Consider the following 12,001-nt stretch of genomic DNA (forward strand, 5'->3'; position numbering starts at 1 on the left):
CACCACTTTCAAGCTTCTTAACACCATCACAAATAGAAGCCAAGTCTTGCATCTCGCCAAGCGTTACATCGGAGACGTTAAACGCCAGCTCACTGTGCTCTTCGACCCGGTCCTGCCGCCGAATGGGCTCATCCAACAGCACGAAAGCATTCGTGTGCGCGTTGACCGAGTGACCGATCGCATGTCAAACCCCAGCCGCGGTCAATCCAACGAGCATCGCAGCCATGTTCTTTCGAGTTTAACTCGCCAAGGGTACGGTTGTCGAGTTAAAACAATGCAAATAGTCCCTTGCATTCTTGTTCTTACGTCATTTTGTCGTCACAACCCGAACTCGAAAAATGACTGTTTGCGGCAAACAGAGGCTTTCTAGTTTCACGAACGTTTCCATGGCAAATGGCGTTGAATCGTCACGCGCAATGAAGCCAATGGGAAAGCGAGGTACCTATGTATGGACGTGTAAAAACGTAAAAGCCGTTTTTTTTTTTGTACGAGCTATTCTGCAAATAAAAATATATAAAAAATACTGCCCGAGATTATGCCGTCGCGTGCTTCAGCGCCGAAAGGGAAGAGCATGGCTTATGGAGACTATACCGGCATAATCACTGCAGTGAGCAAAGGAGCAAAGCATTCTTAAAACTGCCCAAAGAAACTTTCCTGCATCATCCACAGAATGCTCACAACCGTTTCACTCTGCGTCGATCTCATGACTAGTCATATACTACCACAGAGTCGTCGTCAGCTCTGTATCCATTTGAAGTCTCCTTCACAGCCAAACAGGAAATTTCATTTGCAGCTTATGTTCAAGGCGGCTTCACAAAGGGTGATCGAAGTCGCAGCGCACCTTCACGTAATATTTTTTTTTCTCGTAATGCCATCCGTATCGTGCAGAAGCAGGGAAAGCAACGACGCAAACGAGACACAAACACCACAAGGTCGTTACCGCGGTTTTCGCCATGTCTGTTTTCAAAGACCGTAGCGAAAGACTTCGAGAAAACAAGCTGAGATATCTTAGCTAAATTTACTTTACGCCATAATTATTGAAATAATATCTCGTATTTTATAAAAAGATAATATTAATTTTTCTGTTTCCTTCTATTTTCCGGAAGGTATCCTTTTCTCCGTTATTCGCTCGTTCTAACTCCCGGAGGAAAGAAAGAAGATAACAAAAAGAACAGGGGGAAATGCGGGGATTTCTGCGCCCCAACTGCGTGGACACGTCATCGCGACGTAGGGGGATCGTCAGATTCTAGCTGACCGCGTGCGTAAACCCGAACGTTGGGGCGGAGCCTCACACTAGAATCAATCTAGTTTGAGGCTCCGCCCCTTCTTTCTCGATACGTCACAACTCGAAAGGTTCCGTTTGCGACCAGAATAGCACCCCACGGGTGAGCGAAATTCAGTGAGATATGTTGCGCTACAGCGACAGCATGGGACTAGTCCAATACGCCGATTTGCCTGTTGGGAAGTGCGGCGAGTCTTCCGGTGAAGACTCCAGAAGTCAACGCAACTGTCATTGTTGGTAAAAGGCGGCCCGTGTTAGTCGTTTGCAAAGCGACGTAGGTGGAAACAAATTGCCGCGGCGTTTTTCGCGGCCTCGGAGATGCGGGAGCGAGCCGACGTTAAAAAAGATACGTTTGAACTACTACAGTGTCAGCAAGAGCCGCGTAAATACCTGTTCACACTCGGAGCGGACTCGCGCGTTTGATGGAAGTGCTGGATTCGCGCTGTTGGTAAGCGCTTCGCGACCGATCTTTTACGATTGGAACTCGATACTGACGTGACACTCGGCAAAGAGAGGTTGGACCGGCATTGCACGTAGCTCCCACGAACTGTATATAGCTTGACAGTGACGTGCAGTCGTCTCAGAATGAAAATGGCGTACTAATAACAAGGTGTACCTACCGTGTTACGAGGGTAATCCTACCGCGTTCATTTGAGCTCTATATCACACAAAACAAGAAGATAGAATCGACTAGAATCCCTTTTCGACGATAGTGTTCGTCACCACTGCCTCGAAAAACAAGGAGATAACAAGAGGAAGAGATTCACCTCGCCTCTTAATCTAAAATTTAGGTCAGCGATCAAGCTATAAAACGGGAAGGGTCCACAAGGGTCGCGCGGGCATATCCCATTCAGCACGCCAGCCGGTCGTGGGCAGGCGGTCTTGGCCAAGTACCGTTGAAGCAACGCTGCGCCGAGTCACAGTGCCTGCTAGGCCTACTTTTCCGCCGACCTTGCTTGGTCGGGGTCGGTGTATTTGTGGCCGTTGTAGGTTTTCTCGGGTGTTTGTGGATTCAGCGGTCTTGTCCGTCGTGGTCTGTTTGAAGTGCTTTTTTACTTTTTTCTTGCTGCTTGAAGTGGGGACGCGCGAGAAGAACACGTAGAAAAATAAACGTTCGTTGGTCGTCGCGGCTGACCAAGTAACAGCCAGCTGAGCGACACAGTAGGGTCTTTCTCTTGCTTCGGTTATCACACGATAGATGGCGCTTGGCTCTCAGAATTATCAAATTTGGCAATTTTCGTCACATCTCTAATTATGCTACAAAATGTGGATCTGAATATTGTTTAATAAAAATTGTAGGGAACATTCACCGGCTATTTGTTGTTTTCTGATCGCGGTGCTGGTGAGGTAGGCTCTTACCCAATAGGCGACGTGGATTCGGCTGACGTGCTGCGGTTCCGCGGATGCATCTCAGTGAAAAGGCAGAGAGCTTCCGAAGAAAAGAAGGCGCAAAAGAGTCCAGTTTTCTTTTAAAAAGTTCTACAGCAAAAAAAAAAATTTTTATTGCTCCCTGTTTTTGTGTTTTTGTGTTTCTTTTCAAACCTTTTACGACGGTCGATGGATGAAATTCGATTGCCGAATCGTTTCATGGTCCCTTTAAGTTTCAACAGCGTATAGGGTATACAAGCACGAGATCTTTTTACAAGGAGCACGGTGGAAAAAAAAACACATTTAGGTGATGGCTCTGGTCGCTCTTCCAGCGTGGAGCGAGCGACCTGATCGTGTTCGGAGCTAGCTTCGAACCAAGAGTAGCTAGCTCCGCGCCGCCGCGAAAGGCACTGAAATATGACGTCCCTCCTCGGCGGCCACGATGTCGGCGGCGTAGCGTGCTCGCCTTTTTCGTGGTCTGGTGGGGGTGTGCGGCCAGTGGCTGGCCTTGTGTTTTGCTTCGGTGCTGTGTTGATCACAGGTGCCACCATCGTAAGTTCGGGTTGAGGCTTACCAAGGTAAGCCTCAATCCAAAGAAGAAGTAAAAGCAGAAGAAGAAGAAGAAGGAGGAAGAGGAGAAGGAGGAAGATAGCACAGATTTACCGACTCTGGCGAGTTGGTGGCGACGTGGCGGCGGTGAGGTACAACAAGAAGCGGCGAGCGAGGGAATGCGGGACCACCACTGGGAGAAACAACCGGAGCGGTCGGTTTGGGAGGCACCCTATTCTTGGGCGTCATCTATACCCGTGCGAGTGAATCGCTCGGTGCGCCGAACATAATGTGGTCGCCGCGTCGTACAGGGAGTCATCAACTAAATGTTTCTTCCGCCGTTACAAGGAGGCACCTCGGTTGAACGAATTCTTGCTCAGCAGAAAATACTGACTAAAATAAAGCCATGAGCTCGGGCTTGTAGCTGTCAGACAATACCTTTAAAATATTTTCATTAAGGCGAAAGGCTTATATGTCTCATCGTTCAATAGACCTTCAAAGTCCTTGCGCGAAAATATGTCGGCGACACGAAAAGTACGAAAACTCGTCGGCGACACCAAAGGTACCAAAACCCACTCTTTGCCAGTGGACCACGAGATAGCGGACCCCAAGCTAGAATCATTGCTTGTATGGTTAGACAGCCCTGATGCTATTGCGCCTCAACGGGTGACATGTCTCTTATAAGTAAATTAGAAACTTAACCAGTGCAGTACAACCGGTAATCTGGGGTTTCTAACGTGCACCACGCAGTTGTGATTACACCAACGCGGGCCGGTACGAACTTCATCCAGATCGAAACGGGCAGGGGGTAAAGATCGAACCCAGGAGGTTCTGCAGCGCAAGCTTTCGCTCCACGCTCCGAGCTGAGACGCGTTAGCCCACTCGGCCAGCGGTCCCCCGGAATTCCGTCCGGTTTGTGGACCGCCTATTAGCGATGTTTGTAACGAGCGGTGCCACCTTCCGATAGGCGCAGCGAGAAGATGAAGTACGCTGTCGTCTGCTCGCTGCACCAATCGGTAGATGGCACCACGCGTTAGAAGCACCGCTCACACGGTCATCTGCAAACCCGTTCACCGTTAACCCTACAAATGTGTTGGTTTAGTTTTCTATAAAAAGTGACCTTCGCCTTAAAATTTCATCCGGTAAATTGCAAAAACTCCATGAACATTCGGTGACATTTTTAGCTTTCTATATGCAGGCACAAATTTTTCCTGTTCGTTCTCATGCGCAGAGTTAAACAATTGGTTACAATAATGTCAGCATCAGTTTTAAAACACCGTAGCAAAGTATTAAATATCTTTTATTTAGTTATCTGAATATTCACTCCCATCATCTGGTTCATTCAAAGCATTTTTAAAGAGCATCAATGAGCAAGGTTGAGAGTTCTACTGATTTATGTCTTCCGGACCGATGTCTTCCTGATTGTTGTCTTTCGGATTGATATGTGTTTCTCCACCTCTCTCGGCCAACATTCGTACAAGCTGTTGAAAGTGACTGCCGGTTCCCCGCAAAATACCGTGTAGATGAAAAAACACCAGCTGTTTACGCGGTTGGAGTCATGACGACCAGCAGTGAAGAGCTCGCACACTGAAAAAAAAAAAAGGAGTATAAAAATATAAGAGAAATATTATTCCCATCCGAAGCGCACCGTAAACTATTTAGGATCGTCTTTTTATAAAAGTTCCAAATTTTTGGCTACCGGCGTGTCCGTAGTTTAAAATATTCATTTTCCTCTACTTCCCCGCTGTGCAGTGGGAAAGCCAATCATTGAGATCTACAGAGGGAACTTGGCGAATGACGAAATCAAACAAGATGTTCACTGTGACATATCAAAGTTTATGCAAGAGGTATGTTTCTTTCGACCAAGGGCCGCTGTGGCATCCGCAAGACGCGACCATACAATGGTGCCATACGGACGCATCCTACCTTCCTCACGGACGTCTGCCAGCGTGCGCCCGCACGCGTGAACAGAGCGTTTAAAAGAGTAAGAAACCTTAAAAATCAACGAAAGAGCGATGCAACTAGCGCCCTCAGTGTCCTATCAAAAAATTAAAACAGTTTTATTTTAATATTTCTTCCTCTTGTCTTACTTTACAAGTGAACACAGGGTGTGCGCGGCACTTCCGGTTGCCATGACAGTTGGAGCCAAATTCTTCCGATTTTTCTATGTTTACCTAGTGTTGAAGTGGATGCGCGACGACTCTTGGTTCACCCGTGAGCAGTCCCATGAGAGCTACGCTCTAAAAAAGGCGCCCCATTGTCAAGCTTCTATGTTGCCGATGCGTATCGGCACGAACAAAAGGTCAGGAGTGAAGTTATTTTGATTATTTCGAAACAAGGAAAGCCAGCGACGCCGCCGAGCTTGTATGCAAACAAGTCAGCGTTTGCCCACACCAGTTGGGGTGCGCAAAAAACAGATTCTCGTAAAGCATGTGCGGATGCGCAGTGCCGAAAGCAGCGCTACCACGAAGGCGTGACATCAAAAGAGTCGAGTTTGTGCATAACCGCTTCATTTTGTGACTTTATATGTAGGCCCTTTGGAAATGGGAATTACGACATCCATGCATTTGATATGCAATGCATAGTGATCGTATGAACATTTTGTATCGCGTTATGTACATACCGCGTACATAAAAAACGAATTGAAAAAGGATCTTTCAACACAGGTGAAGCAAGCTAAAACGGTCAAAATTAGCGCTAAATTTGCATTAATGCATCTCGTGTGGTTGCAAACTGGAGGAGCATTGTCTTTACCTAAGCCGGTTGAGGTATAGCGCTGATGGTTAGCTCGTTCTTACTTGGTGAAGACTATACTCCGTTTCAGTTTGAGTCCTACCAACAGGAGACGCTACTTTCCCCGGCTAGGTCAATCATGCACAGTGCATAGCTAATGACTCTGTGCCTGTTTTTGCTCGCGATTGGTTCCGCCGGATATAGCGAACGCACAAACACTAAGAGCACAATGATCATGTATGTTTTGGCGCTGCTTGATCAGCTCCATAAAACCTTAGCGTCGGCTTTGCTTGGACCTAAGGTGAAACAGGGTATAATCGTTTCATCATCGTTTCCTAGTCAACTTCATCTTCAGGGGGGAAAAGGCGACAGGTGAATTTTTGAGCCGTGCAGTAAAAAAATCAATCCGCCGAAAAAGTTTTCTGTTCGAACACTACTAAAATTGTGTTGTTGTATTTTTAACGAATTCCGTCGCCGATGATGAGACACGTCCCCATCAGATTTTTTTTTTTTTTTTGCATTTCAGCGTGTTCAGCTGAACAAGCAATTTGTGACGTGTAAAAATTGTATATTTCTAAAAGTTACCACTAGGGCAATCAAAATTTGAAAATAACCTAGTTAGGATACTTACGGTTGTTGTATGTTCGAGTCCTGAGTATGATACAGTGTTTGTAGTCCGTGAAAATAACTCTGGATTTATAATATTCTGTATGAAGACAAGCAGACATGTAAACGCCTGCAAAGCGTAGTGTGCGCAATGGGGAGGCAGTTAGGTGTACGTACGGCCGCGAAAGAGCCAGGATATCGCTCTATACGTCCTATTGTGACGTATGGCGGTTTCGGTATAGAACCCTTGAACCATCTCTCTGTAACTAAAATGGTGCTTTGTTACTGCGGAAGACCAATTGCACGCACTTGTTGAACGAAAACAATTCACGCAAGCGCAAGACAAAACTTCTATGCCAATCACGTAGTACCTGAAAGTGTCCAGATTCACAATTGAATACTGACGGCATTAATACACATACCTGTACAAACCACAACTCCCAAATACAGGTTATGTACACAATAGACTTGAGAGATAAGTCATCAACGGTTGTGTTTTGGTTTTCTTGCGCGAAGGACAAAATAAAAAACAAAATTATCTCGATCTCAGTATTGTGTATCTAAGTAAAATGCCAGAAAACTTATTTTTATAAATATCATGTCAGAATACGTTGCAGGGCTTTCCACGTAGCAAAAGATCTTTTGCTACGTGGAAAGCCCTGCAACGTATTCTGACATGATATTTATAAAAATAAGTTTTCACTTATTTTTATACACACAAACACACACAAAAAAACTACGAAGCGCTCAACTTAGAATCGTTTACTTAGTCTGGACATTTGACATAACGTTGGCTCTAATGATGAACTTCCTTATCGTTTTGACGCGCTCCACAATTGACTTGTCTGGAGAGCGCGTTTGCCACAGGGCGTTTGGGATCAACCGATGCCTGTCGCTCGTCTCTGTATCAGCGCCAAACTCCACATCTCGATCCAAATATCCAGATATCGCTCTGCTGAAATCAGCGGATTCGGCCGCAAACCGATCTCCTGGGGTACGTAAATTCCTCGCCCACTGCATGCCGGTCGCAATTATGCGACCCGCTGGTAAACGTGGCGTCGGTAAAAGGCGTTGTCACGGTCGGTGGAAGTTCATCCAAAGACAGTATTGACTTTCGCTGTGGCGCTGTAGTTACGTTACGTTGTCGTCCTCTTTTCCGTTACGTTACTGTTACATTAATAAACCTTGATGTCCTCGAAAAGAAAAAAAAGACGCATCCACCCGTGTGGCAACGTCGTAGCTGCGGCTTCAGACGGTCAAATCGCTTGTAACTTCGTTTTGTTTATACTTCGTCGCCGCTCGTGCTTCTTTAACATTCGTAGCGTCCGACCATTGCACATTTCTCCTTTTTCGGGCTTCTCGTCTGCGCTCCTGTTCAGGCTATTACTGGCGCGTACTGTACTGCAGTGGTGTCCGAAGGATATGAATTTTCGCGTTTCCATCACACGAGTGAAGTGAGTTCGTTGGTGCCAGCATTATTGAGGGCCCCCATTTTACTTATCGGTTTTACATGCAGTATCGAGACTATTGTATATCATTGAATGTAGCGAAGAAGCGTGGAGGAATTTTTCTCCTGGTTAGATTGTGTAATGTTCAATTCCGCGTCGTCCTGGAACAGCGTAACGCTTTTTTCGTCGATTCAGCCCTGTGTGTTTTATATTGAAAAAAAAAAATCAAATATAACTAAACTTAAATTTCCTTCCATAGTAACCGGAGACAGAACGATAAAAAACGGACAAAAAACAAGTCTCAAACACAGCTTCTAGTTTATTTTAACAACGACCGCTCGTATATATACGTAAAGACCCTCACCACCAAAAAAGAAGCACCTGCTCTCCACTAGGTCTCCGAAAGCCAGACACTCATACACATTTAAACACAAACCAGCCTCCCTGACGACCTCACTTGAGTGCTGACCAGCCACATGCGATAACAGGTACCTCAAGCACAACCCTTACTATTTTTGGAAAACCCACAAGACAAGACCTTAAAGACACAAAACAAACGCTGTCCAAGTTTAAGGACGGTGTGCTAACACAATTGCCAGCGGTCAAACTACGCATGGTCGCCCTCAGAAATCTTCTACCATTTTATTTCTCTTCGTGAAAAACCTGGGTATCTATGCCACTAAAAAAAAAAAAGAAACCAAATTGCTTTTGGGTTTCATAAAGCAAAAAAAAAAAAAGAGAAAAAACAGTGCGCCCCCGTTGTTTATGGAGGAATGGCCGAAACCCGAGACAACCGCAACGGAGAAGTGGTTGTCTCGCGTCACAAACAGCCATGGTTCTGCCACCCATGCCGAGCGCTTCCAAAGGGTGAGGTCGTTTTTCCCTGGTGGAGTGGAAGGCGCGGCGGCTCCCTACGGATTGCGTACTTCGTCGCAGATTTAGGCCATTGATCTGAAACCACTAGTGGAATTCGCCATAAGTTCCTCGTAAACACACTCATTAAAAGACCTAAAGCGTAGAAAATGAAAGAAGCACTGCTGCGGCGGTTACACCATTGTAGTAGCTCCCAAAGGCTGTGGTGTACCAAGTCAAGCTATGAGATGTTCCAATGTTTGAGATATACAAAACCTACACCTGGCATTCAAAGTTAAAAAAAATAAAGAAAAAAAAACTTTGACTGCTTTTTTTTATTTTTATTTAAATGTTTGATGACGGATTATCCTTTTATAATACCACCTCGTAGCAAGTCCGATACAGAGCCAAGCAGCATCTGTTGGACGCACGGAGAGGTTAATCATAAAATAATCTTACGTTGAATTTCTTGACGATGTGAGAAGATCAATCTGCCCTTCATCTGTTAAGTTTGTGTTTGGTTTGTACGTCATCATGCACAATCGGAAAGAGTCAATTTTCATGGAGGACTGAACCAATACAAGGCTGCCGTATAGAAGGCCCTGGAAATGAATGTGAAGCGCATACATAGCACAAGAGCACAATTATTACAGGAGAGGTAATAAGGACCTCGGTGTTGTGCTTTTCTCTCAAGAAATAAGTTTTAGCCGTCTATAAATAGCGATTCTTAACACAAAATACAATGATCATGGGCATTATGAAGAACGAACCCTGAAGACTAAAAAAAATTATAAAAGATTTATTTGTGGATCTTTAGGGAATGCGTTAGCGTGACCCGTGGGAAACGCCACGCACGTCTTCATTTGGGAAATACTATAGCTGACCCCTCCAGTTTTTTTTTTGTTTTGGCTTTCTCTTTTGCTTCCTCTATTCTTGATGCCTCTTTTTGGCTTCATTACAGGGTCAGTGTTAGCGTTTCCCAAAGGGGACGTGTATGCCGTTTACCAAGGGTCATTGTGCTAACGTATTCCCCAAGGATCAACCCATGGGTTTAATTTTCGTACCACAAACCAAGGGATACGCGATCCGCACACCTGCAAGCTCAGACCCGCCCCAGCATCCGCGCGAGCATTGGCTTCCACCCCGTGACGTCGCCTCCCTCTCCGCCTTTGTCCTTCACTACTCTACTCTCTACGCGCATCGCTTTCCTTTCCCCTGTTTTGTCCACAGACGGACGCCGTCAGCTGTTTTCTTTTATATGAGTACTAATGCATTATTAAAATCCGGAAAAGCAATAGACAAGACATGGCGTACGTCTTTACCCGAGTGCCTCAATTGTGATAAGGGAACTTTAAAATTCAGAAAGGCCCAAGGGCGGTTTTATGAGACGGTCTTTTTTTTTTCTTTTTTTGGGGGGAGGGGGGGGGTTGACATCACAAACGGGTTTGATGCCACGAGCGAGGAGATGCCCAGATGTATTTTGTTTACCTAATGTTTGCCATTTATCCAAAAAGTAAACATTTTTTCTTCGAAAGAACTGATATATGCCGTTTTTTTTATTGAAAAAGTTGCCCTTGGAGTCTTAGGGGTCGTAATTGCCTCCCCCCCCCCCCCTTTCCTCCCGTACCCCTCCAAGTCCGCCCCTAGAAAAGCAATCGCACAAAATATAATGCTAAACAAATATGTTTAAAAAAATTACAGAAAGACCCATGGTTGGATTCTTAGGGAATGCGTTAGCATGACCCATTTGAAACGCCACACAAGTCCCTTTTTGAGAAGCGCTAACGCTGACCACTTCAGTTTTCTTGTTTCGCTTTCTCTTTTGCTTCCTCTATTTCTTGAGGCTTCATTCTGACCTTGTTACGGTGTCAGTGTTAGCGTTTCCAAAAGGGGACGTGAACGTGTTTCGTGTCCCAAGGGTCATGCTAACACATTCCCAAAGAATCCACTAATAGATCGTCCTGTAATTTTTTTTCACCCCTTTTTTTGTAGTCTGCCTGTCAGAGTGCGTCGACCCCTTGGATACAGTCATTCATATCACTCGTGGGAGGAACCACATTCATATGACTCGTGTAAGGAACCGCATCCATATCACTCGTACAGGGAACCGCATTCATCCATTTAACTACACACACACATGACAGCCCACGCACCACTAAAACGAAAACCGAGCGCGAAGAACATTAGGCGACCGCAGGGATCCAACCGCGGCACCTCCTCCTCTCTGGCTCCGCGCCAGCTGTGCAACGTTCCTTTCACGAAAACGAAAACAATCGTTTTGACGAAAACCCCGCGGTGTCTGTCAGTTTGTCAGCGCCGGGGAGAGAAAAAGAGGTGTACGCGTATTGTCCTCAGCGCTTCAGACCAATGGGAGCGTCGCCCGTGCCGCCCTCTCCTCCTCCTTCTCTCTCATTCCCCGGCGTTGACAAACGAAGGACACTGCCGGGATTTCGTCCGAACAAGCGTTCTAAACTAACAGATTAATAGCGCATTAAAAGACTCGCACATGGTTGAAGGGGACTGCTCGTACTGGAGTATTTTACATCCGTAATCGCGAGCGAACGAGAGCTGACGTAAGACTTTTTGTTATAGTACCCGATCCGAAATTACTTTTGTATCTCACGCATTGTTTGTGTTTAAAATTGCCCTAGGATGTTTGTGCCTTTAATTGGGAACGCAGCCGTACTGAGCAGAGATTATGAGTGCCCGCGGCCCATGACGATTGCTCTTTTGGTTCATGCATTTCTCGTATGTTCGCCTCCAGGATATTGTTTTAGTGATGCCACGTTATTATGGTCACCCACATTTCCACCAAAAAAAAATTGTCCATAATGTGAATTGTTGATATTTATGAGACAAAAATATATTTAGTTATCTTCTTCGCCTTCGAAAACTTTGTCGATATGGTTGGGTGTCGATATCAACGAACTCCGTATTAATGAGTCAGGATTGTATCGGCATCAGCAGCCGTCGAACAACACCAGCGTCGTTCGATTTACTTGCACCTTCTACACCGCCAAGAAAAGTGTAAGGCAATGTACTTCCAATGTGTGTACTGAGATACGACCGGAAGTGCACCGCCCTACACTTTTCTGCACCGACGCAGGAGGTGCAGGAGGTGAAGGTAAATCAATCGAAGCTAGAAGCGTGACGTTATCATGGA

The 12,001-nt window shown here is 45.7% G+C and overlaps 1 protein-coding gene across 1 annotated transcript in view; it reads right to left on the minus strand.

Moving 5' to 3' along the window:
* Positions 1 to 4,592: 4,592 nt before the first annotated feature.
* The window catches only part of LOC8052217, a 37,879-nt gene continuing 30,470 nt past the window's right edge, over positions 4,593 to 12,001 (minus strand). The window contains exons 3-6 of the mRNA XM_029982906.2: positions 9,298 to 9,440; positions 6,716 to 6,804; positions 6,564 to 6,638; positions 4,593 to 4,786 (exon numbers count right to left, since the gene is read on the minus strand). Of these exons, the coding sequence (XP_029838766.2) occupies positions 4,593 to 4,786; positions 6,564 to 6,638; positions 6,716 to 6,804; positions 9,298 to 9,440 (501 nt within the window). The remainder of the gene's footprint in view (positions 4,787 to 6,563; positions 6,639 to 6,715; positions 6,805 to 9,297; positions 9,441 to 12,001) is intronic.

The sequence above is a fragment of the Ixodes scapularis genome, unplaced genomic scaffold (assembly GCF_016920785.2).
Source record: "Ixodes scapularis isolate PalLabHiFi unplaced genomic scaffold, ASM1692078v2 PGA_scaffold5__190_contigs__length_132052651, whole genome shotgun sequence".
In the NCBI taxonomy this organism is placed as follows: Eukaryota; Metazoa; Arthropoda; class Arachnida; order Ixodida; family Ixodidae; genus Ixodes; species Ixodes scapularis.